The sequence below is a fragment of the Pinus tabuliformis genome, chromosome J (assembly GCF_031772625.1).
Source record: "Pinus tabuliformis cultivar Carrire ecotype Pingquan chromosome J, CPIR1, whole genome shotgun sequence".
NCBI lineage: Eukaryota > Viridiplantae > Streptophyta > Pinopsida > Pinales > Pinaceae > Pinus > Pinus tabuliformis.
The window spans coordinates 1,189,652,559-1,189,664,824 of NC_142295.1; the positions used below are offsets into that span (position 1 = coordinate 1,189,652,559).

Genomic DNA, 12,266 nt, shown 5'->3' on the forward strand with positions numbered 1-12,266 from the left:
TCCAACATCCACCCATCATTTCCAAGCCTTTCCCATCCATTTCCCTCGATGTCATAAAATGCTACATGAAGGTTTTGTTTTGCTACAGGAGGCCAAATACAAAGGGAAAAAAATTACCATACCTCAAAAAACGTGCATCCATTGGACGAGTTGTTTCATGGGGAGATGCATATGGATGATGGTAACATGCTCAAGGAATTTCAACAAATTCCAGTGCACGCTTTTTGAGAAATTGACCTCCATCACCTACAACGATTTTTATTTTTTTCTTGAGAATCATTCATCTATTGGCCAAAATGTTTTATGGGGAGATGCATAAGAATAATATAAACGTGCTCACCAAATTTCAAGTCAATCCAACCTACCATTTGAGATATATTGATAAAACAATTATCTTACACGAGCATTCCAGGATTGCTACAGGAGTGACCAGAATTGCTACAAGAACGTGATTGACATGGAAAAATGGTTCAAATCTTATGTTTTTCATCTATGAACAAGAGGAAGGTTCCACCATAGCCTCATCATTCATTTTCCACACCACTTGACCCCTTCTCCACTCTCATTTTCATCTTTGTCCATGAAAAGAACTCATTTTCACCCCTTCTTCCATCCCTCCCACCACAAAAAACGTCTCTAATCACTGTCAATAGATTACTCATGAATTGGCAGTTTTTTTAAAGATATCACCTAAAAAAAATAATGGTCATAGGAGGGTCTATGTGACTGCTACAGGAAGACACAGTTTTGTAGCAGTCTACACATCACCTATCAAAGCACAGCTAGAGCATCAAAGTTAGAATTAAGTCACCATGAGCACTTGAAGATTGCAATTTTGATCCTTCAGTAGCCACATGACCTCATAACAGCTGTTACGGGATTCTTCATCACCTAGCAAGCAGTGACACTTCATTCCAAAAGCATCTACACAAAATACAAAGGACATGCATCATTAAGTTTCAGGCAGCAAAGAACATAAAATGTTTGTATTTTTCTCAAGAAATTGCACAAGGAGAGGGAGACAAAGCAATCAAAGTATCATCACTAGCAGCGTCAGAACCACCAAAGGCAGTTTCAACAGATATATCAGCAGCCTCAATATCACCTGCAAAAACACATCAAGGGTAAGGCTCAGGTATGCAATCCCCTAAACCTTTCCTACAAACTTATTTTAGTTTAAAAAACATTGCGAGTGTATGAAGAAAAAGTTTTTTTATAGCCAAAATCAGTAGCAAAGCAACCTTGGCCTTATCTAGCAGTTAGCTTCACTTTTCACCAAGACACATGCACATGTGGGAGAGGAACAAGACAAAAGTGAAGAGGACTTGATAAAGTGGGTTGTAATCATTTAGTCATGATGGAGGAAAAAGAGTGCGAAGGGTAAGTGAGGGCCAACTCAGTTAACAAAAAGCACTCTGAGTTCAAGCAATGAAAAAGAGATATATATATATATATATATAACAAAAAGTGGACCTACCACCTCTTCATGCCAAAATTAGTTGCTACAGGATTCGGGTTGTGTGCTACAGGAAGGCATATATATATATATATATATATATATATATATATATATATATTATATATATATATATATATATATATATATATATATATATATATATATATATATATATATATATAATAAGAAAACAAAAATAAAAAATAAAAAGTGGACCTACCACCTCTTGGCATGCCAAAATTAGTTGCTACAGGATTCGGGTTGTGTGCTACAGGAAGGAACAAAACTGCAACAAGAAGGAACATCACTGCTACAAGAAGAATAGATTTGCTAGCTTTAATATGTTCTTAGGAAGGTTTATAGGTAATTGCATATTATGTGCTTAATATTATTTATTTTTGCAAAAAAATTGAGAAAATATTGAGTAAATTCTGAATGAGATAATCTAGGGACTTGCTCCCTACTACATGATGGACCAAGATTGGTTAATAAATTAAGAATATATATTGAAATTATTGCACAAATTCTTGAGGCTGAGAAAATCTAAGAATGTGTTCTCTGTCATTTAATGAAGATTCCTAGCATTGAGAACCATATCCACTTTTTGAGGGATTTTGGAGGGGAAAGTTGCTTCATTTCATGGAGAATGCTTCCTCATCTATTTATATAAGTACCAATTCTAATTTTCCTCTAGGGACATGTATTTCTTAGTTTTCTTGTGGAGAAAACTTATTGTTTAGCAGCTCCACTTTTATTTCTTGCAGGGATGTACTTGTATTGATTTAAATAATGAAGTTTGGTGTCATTTTTAGCTTTTAAAGCTAGGTTTCCTTCATAGGACTCTGAGTATTCTTGGGCTTGGCCATCCCAAGAGCCTCAGAGCCCTCTTGTACAATTTGTTTATTTCCTTTAAATGTCTTTTTCACTTGCATCTTTTATTTTTGCATTTACTATTCATACATCTTTTGTTGTTTGTTACAATGGTTAAATGATTGAAGTGAGTTGTTTTGTAGGTTACTTATAGATTCACAAGCATGATGCATCCTTATAAAAACTTTGAAAAGTCATATCCACCATTGAGCTACTTGGATTGGTCTACTAATTCACAAAACTAGAATTTCTTGAAGTCTCCTATAGCAGAATAGTAGTAATTTTCTGTTATTTTTTAGAACGTGTTAATGAGTTTCATTTGAGTTGATTCCATTTGTATTGGGTCATAAAAACATTCAAATTAGTAACAAAATTTACCCCATAGCATTTTCACTTGATTAAGGCATTTGGTATGTTAACTAGCTCACTAGTTTTTGAATTTCCAGTTTTTAGAGTAGTGATTTTCTGCTATTTTTTAGCACATGTTAACAGGGGTATTTTGGAGTGATTGCACTTGGAATAGAGTCCTAATACATCCTACTTAATAACAAAAATTGTCTCATGCCATTTGCATTTTATTTGCTTGGGCATTCGACAAGTTATCTCGCTCGTGTAGTAAACAGAACCTCTTGTAGCACCTCCTGTAGCACTCATGTAGCACGTGTAAACTTGACCATATCTGCTCCAAAAGCTTGGTTTTTGTCTCTTAGGCTTGAAACATGACCCCTATGCTCTAAATCCGTGATTTAGTAAGACCAAAAGACTTCTTAAGTCTTGCCTCTTCTCCATTGCAATTCACCTCGATGGTTTGGATTAATAGAAAGATTCATAAATTGAAGAACGTAATGATGATTTTCATGAAGCATTTTGTGAGCTTTATCGACAAAATCTATCTTGAATGTAGTGATTAAAGAATGATTTCATTTTGTTTCATACATCTTATGTTATGGTTTCCATTTCCAACATTGTTATTTCTATTGCATAGACTAGGCAACCTTTTGATGTACCATTTACCCTCTGGATATAGGTCAATGTTTACATTTTTACAAATAGGATTAACATTTACATTCATGCAAAGTAGAATAGTCTTTCATTTCTGCAAAAGTAACTAGGATTTTCTCTCTGCAAATAGAGTAACATTTCCATTTATGCAATTAATTTAGGTTTGGATTTCATGGAATTCACTTCATTGCATCATATCAACAAATGAATGACACATTGCATGTTGTACATATAGTGTTGACACCTCTTAAGTTTGTACGAACCCTAAGTTGATAATTTAAGTTGGTGGCCTTGGGAGTTGCAGCATTCTTGTTGCAATACCGAAGTTCATCACCTATGCTAAGAAATGGTGACTAGTTCGAGAAGTAGAGGAGAAAGTTGAACTAATGCAACCATTCAAATTCCAACCATCAATTAAAAGCAATAAATAAACAGAGGGGGCAAGAAGGGAGAAGCAAATGGTAGAAGTCGAGAAGAAGAACAATTAGGTGCATCTAGTGGCAAAACCAACAATGCATATGGAAAGCCATAATTTAGAGTATGAATGTACACATATTGTAAGAAAAAATTGATGTCTTTATGAATAAGAAATGAAAATTTGTTGGTCTCTTACCTTTTTCCCTATAACTCAATCCCTCATTATACTTGTTAGTACATAAATTATGTCAACACTAGCATACAAGTAGTTGTGCACTATGGGCAGAAACTGGGTTCTAGTAGTTGATTGCGTGCAAGATTTTATGATCTTCTGCATCAATTATGTTACTCTCTAGGATGCCTATAATTTCACAGTAATGGTTTGCTTTAGTGTCTTATTGGGATATTAAGTGGCAATTAATATGTAAGCATGAACGTTATTTAATGTAAGTAGGACCAATTATATGTAAGCCCCCGTTGACAAGTGGAATTACACCCAACACAAATTATAGAGGCATAGTAGACCACTTTCACTCTCATAAAACTTTTGACAAGATTTTCACAACTAGTATTATTATATACATATCAAAAACCATCCTTGATCACCTTATGTATGATCATTGGAGCAACATAATGAGCCACATCTCATGTAATTTGGAAAGAACCTTATGAAGATGCACAATATCAAGGCACCTAATTGTGTAGCTTCTAAGGTGGAACAAGGACTTAAGAACTCAAATTTTCTAGCATTGTAAACATCGTTTGCATATCTAAGATCTTAAATCAATCTTGGTCTATCATCAGCACCATTCATACATGTATCCCCTTTTGAGAGGCATAACCTTCAAAATTGGAAACATAATTTCCATAGCCCCTAGCTTTTTATTGCGTTGAGTGGCTTAATGTCTAAGTTACCCATATGTCGTGAGAAAATTAATCCAAAGCATAGACATATCTTGCCCTTAGAATATACTCATGCTCATAATCTTCAAAATTATTGAGCTCTTGAATACAATGTTACACTGTTGTCTCCATCTTGATTTTGCAAATAAACCGGCACAAGTCCATCTTAAACACGGATCTAACATGAGCCGAGTGGGATCAAAATTTCTTCACATGCAAATTTTTTCTAGAATGCAAAATACAATGTGTAATTTTTCATTGTTTAAGTTTTATTTTTCAATGCTATATAGAGTACATAACTTAAACTTATAAGTCCAAAAATCTTTGTTGGATTTTGAAAAAAAAACATATACCTAAATAATGGCCAAATTGTAAGACACTGACACTACTTCAAACGTTTTAACCATAAAAAAAATTATTTTTTCAATAGCTTTATACAATATATACATAAAAAAAATTTCAAACAATATATAAAATATATAATATATACATTGTTGATGTTAAAATATTTTACATAACATGTGCCTCCAGAGATTTTATCAACCCATTTTAAAATATTTTCTTTAACAAAAAAAAATTCACTTCTAATTAGTTTACATTATATTACATCATATGGAAAAGTTTACATTATATTACATCATATGGAAAACTTACTAAACACGCATAACATATTCATTTTTTAGAGGACATTGTTTTTCTATTTAGAGAATATTTTATTTTTATTTTAAGAGGGACACATGTCAACTCCAAGTTGATGACAAACATACTTACACTATTTTCTTTAACAAAAAGAATTCACTTTTAATTAGTTTACATTAAATTATATTACATCATATGGAAAACTTACTAAACACGCATGACATATTCATTTTTTCGTGGACATTGTTTTTCTATTTAGAAAATATTTTAGTTTTATTTTAAGAGGGACACATGTCAACTCCAAGTAGAGGACAGACATACTTACACATCAACCTCCTAGCAGATGTATAAAGTCGTTATCAAAATTAAGAGTGTCAAGGAGAAATATGTGGAAATACCTTCTTATAAATTCTCAAAAAACTTATATATCCTACTCCATCTACAAATTTAACTCCCTTCCTCAACAAATGATAAAGTTGTTATCAAAATTAAGAAAGTCAAGGAGAAATATCTAGAAATACCTTTTTATAAATTCTCAAAAAGCTTATATATCCTACTCCATCTACAAATTTAACTCCCTTCCTCAACAAAGTGTTTATGGCTTTCCAATATTCCTAAATTCTAAGACAAATCTTCCAATTAAATTATAAACATAATAAAAAACAAAACAAAACAAAAAAACTTATTTTCATTCATGGCGGTAAAGCTTTCCAATAAGCTTAACTTCGTATCAATATGTGTACACTGAACACATAATATGTAAATAGTGTTTTATTTTCAAAACAAAAAAAACACTCATTTTCATTCGTGGCGGGCAAGCTTTCCATGGCTTTCCAATATTCCTAAATTCTAAAACAAATCTTCCAATTAAATTATAAACATAATACAAAAACAAAACAAAACAAAAAAACTCATTTTCATCCGATCAAGCTTTCCAATAAGCTTAACTCCGTATCAATATGTGTACACTCAACACATAATATGTAAATAGTGTTTTATTTTCAAAACAAAAAAACACTCATTTTCATTCGTGGCGGGCAAGCTTTCCAATAAGCTTAACTTTGTATCAATATGTGTACACTCAAGACATAATATGTAAAGAGTGTTTTATTCTAGTTGGAAATAGTTTATAATGTTTTTCTCACAATGATATTATATAGATCAATTACTATGGTCTTCCTAATCATGGTCATCAAAATAATTTTAACTTAATTATATAGATCAATTACTATAGTCTTCCTAATCATGGTCTTCAAAATAATTTTAACTTAATATCCGCTTGATATGACTATTTTTGTTCGCAGGAGTGAACATTAACCCTTCAAAACAGCTAACTTTCGATTTCCAGAATCCACAAATAAATCTCCCCATTTTTGTTTTCAATAGGGACTAGATCAACTACTCAGTGTCTAACTAAATAGATAATGAAATTTAGAGGTTGTAACTGAATAGGTAATCACAGCAGTTAGCAATCTATTGTTTTACAAAGTTGTCTCCATGTGGAGGTCAATTGGTCTTTTCAGTATCTTTTAGACGATTGTCTCCGAGCAAGGGCCAATTAGCCTTGCCATAACAAACACAATGGATAACAATGAAAACTTACATAATTAATCATAATAGTAATACACCTTTTGAAAATACGCTTTTCGAGTTTAGAAGCCTCTTTTGTATAGAGAGTCCTCGCAGCGGTTTTATGAGATATACAAAGGTGATCCCTTGAAATAAATAGATTCAAATGGATTTAGTCATTTAAATAAAACATAAAAGGGATTTAACAAGGTGATCCCTTGAAACAAATAGATTCAAATGGATTTAGTCATATTTAAATAAAGCATAAAAGGGATTTAACCAATTAATAGGGATTTAACCCATTAATTAATAATAATAGTGTAAAGTAAATATAAACCCATACGAAATTAATTAGTCCCTAGGGCAGCTCAATTCAATTAGAGCATGATTTGCCTAGAAATTATAAAATTATAATGGTAATTGGAACTGACCCCGTGCCATGCCAGTATGAAACTTATTTAGTTGCCAATACCTATATATATATATATATATATATATATATATATATATATATATATATATTAAAAACAAAATTAGTTAAAAACCTAGAAAGTAAACTGACCAAAAAAATATTAAAATAATAGTTAATAGTAAGTAAAAATATTATAATTTGGAATAAAAATAACATAAAAACAAGTGGGTTGAGACTACGATCAATTAAAGATTATTAATAATAAGTTATCATCGCGATAATTGTAGATCTTAAAATCAACAAGACCACAAAAAAATGTGCTCATACAGTGAAAAAAATCCCTGAATCTTTGGTTTTTTTCATTAGTGCAGGCTGCCCCAAATTAAACTATGAAATTTCCTCTATCCCTACATTAACCTCCATTGTTTTGTATGTACTTCCATTAATGACTGTTCTATTTAAACTTAAATCAAGGAACATCGTGATTGGACAAAGATTTCAAGGTGGCTAAACCCTCGAGAATCTAGTTGGTTTACAACAGATTATGTCCAACAAATCTAATCTTACGAGACTTGTCTTATCAACGACAACATTGTCTTCCATATGGACATGTCCTTGAACTCCCCATCTCATTGAGAAAGCAATGTGCTTTACTCATCATTATTGATCAGCTACAGTATTCGTCTTTGTTAGAAATGTATGTTCAAAAACAACCTGCACTTGGAATTTACAGAAGTAGAGGATGCCCCCCTTCGATAGAATGCAACCTTTTGATAGGATAAGCACTTCGACTATCCCAGGCCATCCAACAACTGTTCGTGTGCCCTTCACCTGAATGTGGAGGAAACAATTACTCGAAAAAAAATAAGAGGATGTCCTCTCTTGGTAGGGTACACACTAGGATATCTCCAGACCATCCAACAAATGGCCCTAGGTACTCACCTACACGAGGGCAACCAATGCAGTTTAATTCCATCTTTATGATGTCTGGGCCATAACATTGGTGATGATTAGGTATCTTGATCAAATAACATCATGAAAATATGTTATAATTGGGATTAAGCTTATTGTTGTGATGATTCAGTGGCCAAAACTCAGAATAATAAGTTTATTAAAGAATGTCACAAAACACCACATGTCCGAATAGACACAACACTAAAAAAAATATTTCATACCTACTAATATGTACAAAGGACATAATCTCAACACTGCAAAAGCCTTTTAAAGGGGCTCATGGCAAGTATCACTTCCCTTGTAAAAGATCACTTCAATGATAAATTGGTATCATAGACCACATTCCCCAATTATATATTTAGTCAAGGTTAAAGGACGGGAAGGATATGAGGACAAATTTCAGGGACTGCTGATCAAGTGATGACAGTAGTTGTAAAGGAACCTGCCCTTCTACAATATAGATAAAACTATAAAAATTTACAAATAATTAGTAATATATTAACAAATAGAGCAAAAAGATGAAATGTTTTTCCATGACTATATTTGGGGCAGAACCATCATACAAGGTGGCTACATCCCAGCATCTACATTATGCTGGGGATATCCCCAAGATAGTTTCATTCCATAGATGATGTCCAAGGGACCATTGCTGTGTTGCACCCTCCTTATCAGGGACAACCGGGATATTATTAAACCTATCACCCTATCCTTATGCAAGAAATGCTAGCGGTGCGCCCCTGTCCAACAGGGCAAATATCTAATATGGTTTCTTTCTGATATATCAAGTGAAAGCAAAGCTAAACCAAGTTGGTGACTACTAAAATGTCAGTGCTCATATAAGCTAATCACATGGTTTGAAACTAATATAATTATTAATTAAATACACTAAAATGATTATAGTACCTGCTAATAAGGACCAATGTTTATATACAATGCCATCCCCAACATATATAGTTGAAAGGAAAGCTTCAACCATAGAAGAAACCATGACAGCAATATAAGCAAGAATTGCCTAGAATTCAGCTTTTAAGAAAAACAAGTTTCACAATAAAAGAAATCAACTTCAATAACCATACAAACCCGTCATTTTGTATCTCTATTAGACATAACAATCCAATCTATAATAGCAACTAGTAATAGAAATCAGCACAAAGCCACAATTACCAGGTCAAGTCCAGAAAGGTTCAAAACAAGTCACTGCTGTTTTGGATTTTAAAGCACAATGGAGCAATACTGTTTGAAGACGACAACCTTCGAAATATTAACACAATCCCCAAAGAACAAAATATTTATGGAGTAGAGGCACACCATAAACCTTTCTTGTTTCATTTGTAAACCTCAGACAAATATAAATCTGGCTTACTTTTATACAGAGAAAAAGTAGTCTCCTTTCAAAACCAAAAATGCAAATTATCAAATGGTACTGATGTAGACAATAAACAGCACCTGAACATATGAGATAGTTTAAAATATCATGCTCTAGCAACTATAATGAACCCATGAACATGAGGACCCCAATGAACATGTAACAAAACCCTAGATTGTAGGAACCTAAAAGATCAAAAATAGATTATATCTCATATAATCTACCTTGATTTAAACACTCATCAATAAATGTGTATTGTTTAGTGTATGTTTATAATATATTTTTGTATAGAGAGGCTTTACAGACTACAACATACTTTTTACCATCCCATAAAAGTGGGAAAAGCAAATCCCAAATTGAATATGCACCATCCAGGAATCATCTCGAGTTTTAGACAGCAGAAAAATCCTCAAATTTGTGCTTAGACACTACATGCACAACAAAACGGATTTCAGTATAACTGCTTTTCAGCTCCCGTCCTGAAGAAGCTTTGCAGCACGCATACAAAAATGTCATAGTTTTCTTCTGAGAATCAACTCTTTAAAGAATCTTTGGAGGATAAATTTAATATTGAAGTGATAATGTAGAAATTAATACCCGGATGGTGTTATAACATCATCAATTTTCAGAATCATCTTAACCACCTGTGTGGCAAGTAACAACTGTTGTTTTTTACCGATCAGAGTTTCGAAGACATTTTGCTCCTTCATGTCATTTGTACCAACGTCATTACAATCTATTCCCAAATGTGGGTTAGTTTCCTGCACATGTTAATAATTCAAGCAAATTACGAAAAGAAACTTCATGCATAAAAATTGAGAATAAGAAACCAATGCTAAAAGTTAAAACCATCCTCCTCGGAAAAGTACTTCATAGAATTTTCACATAACAAACAAATTTAGCCAATTCTTGTTCCAGAATGTCTTGTCTGGTCAAAGAGACTATATGCATACCCTTATCTGTTGAGCCTTTACTGCTGTCAAAGTATCAATAGGTTGGAGTCCACTATTTTCTGCAAGAGCCATTGGTACAGCATCTAGAGCATCTGCAAATGCCCGAACTGCATACTGTAGTAGATAAAAACAGAATTACATTTAGTTTATAGTAAAAACCAAAAATTACTTTTCAGACGTGGCAATAAAACCTAGTAGAAATTAAAACCAACAAGATTGCAAATAATAAGCACCATCAATATTATTTTCTGTAAAAACCATATGAAAGGACTTTAAATACTACTGACACAAATCAGCATTTACACACACCCAAAATTATACCGGTATACCAACCCACATAACTGCCAATCTTAATCATAGCTAGGAGCCACTGCCCACTGACTATGCTTTACTTCAGTAAGGCTAAGAAGATCACCTTATTACAGACTACAGAATATGCACCAAAGCCACAATGAGGCCCAGGAACCAGTTAAAGATAAGGTAGGACATAGGAACCCTCATTCACAATTGGGTTAGTCACTTCCATTATTAAGGAAAATTTACTAGGCAAATTGTTGGGCTATGACAGAAGCATTTTGCCGCTTTTCAACTATGAAAGCTCATAAGCTTAATAAACATGCACTGCAAGTATGCCATTTAGTGCACTAAATTTGTACAGCACCTCAATCGGGTCTACGTTGGCATTGGCAGTTTGCAATTCTGGCATCTTTATTGGAAGAATTTGCATGCTTTTTCTGGACAGTCCAGAGAAACTAATGGAAAACTACTATTGTGGTAAGACTTTTCTGGGCAGGCCGCAGCATATATCATAGTTTTTGTGGCATATTCCATCTATCAAAGTAAATAGCCGTAAATCTCTTGCTGATAACTGGATTGTCGTATTAGTGATGGCTTATTATTTGCACAGATGTTCCATGTCAGGTGTACATGCATGTAGGGTAGGCCAGGGTGTGCACAATCATGTATCTGCCTCCTTGATAAAAAGAAGTCCACCCTCTGTTAGTAACCATTGGTTGTCACAGGAATCTTTTATCCTTGGAGAGAAAAAATATGGCAGGCTTTTGATTCCATCTTTCTTAACCTTAGCATGATCTAGATCCAGACACATACCCAAGCAGGCATAAAAATTTTACATTTTTTATAATTCATAAAGTATAATATTATACATCACAAATAGCGCATAGACAGAAACTCCAAAACCCTCTTACAAACCCATCAATAGTATAAATGCAAATGAGAAAAATCTTTTTTGTGTCCTAGAATGGGGGAAGGGTTCCATTTTATAGGTTTGGGGCCTACTGTAGTAATTATAATTTAAGTTACTTTAGCAGTTTTATCAAAGTGCCCTTTGTTGACCTGCAAGTCAGCAATTTGCGGCAATTGGAGAGGACATGTGCTCTCAGATAAAATCGAATTTCTGGCATTAAATGAAAAAGTTGCTTATTTAGAAATTCGAATTTGCAAAGTTAATGCACATTTGGGAAGACTTGGGAAAATCTTTGGTGGAGCTTTTTATGGAAATTGTCCCCACATGGGTTACCACCCATCTACACTTGTCATTCCATCATAAAATTCGAATTTGGCAAATAAGTGAAGAAGAAAATGATGTCCACTTGCCAGAAATCGATTTTTACACTTGGCATTGGAGCTCCATTCAACAAATTCGAATTTCTCTTTGAGATTGTCACCTCATGTCACTTGTTTAATGACTTCTACATTGAA

At 33.3% G+C, this 12,266-nt stretch overlaps 1 protein-coding gene across 1 annotated transcript; it reads right to left on the reverse strand.

The window, feature by feature from the left end:
• Positions 1–9,501: 9,501 nt before the first annotated feature.
• Positions 9,502–10,655, reverse strand: LOC149231350 (T-complex protein 1 subunit epsilon-like). The gene is made up of 3 exons (XM_089376274.1): positions 10,545–10,655; positions 10,189–10,352; positions 9,502–10,019 (listed from the first exon to the last, which is right to left on the reverse strand). The coding sequence occupies exons 1-3, from the start codon at positions 10,614–10,616 to the stop codon at positions 10,013–10,015; spliced, it is 243 nt and encodes an 80-aa protein (XP_089232400.1). The 5' UTR covers positions 10,617–10,655; the 3' UTR covers positions 9,502–10,012.
• Between the last annotated feature and the right edge of the window lie 1,611 nt (positions 10,656–12,266).

Excerpts from the sequence above, each read along its gene's own strand:
- LOC149231350 (XM_089376274.1), bottom strand. The coding sequence starts at position 10,616 with ATGGCTCTTGCAGAAAATAGTGGACTCCAACCTATTGATACTTTGACA. Across the intron at positions 10,353-10,544 it reads TAAAGGCTCAACAGATAAGG|GAAACTAACCCACATTTGGG; the intron begins GTATGCATATAG and ends TAACATGTGCAG.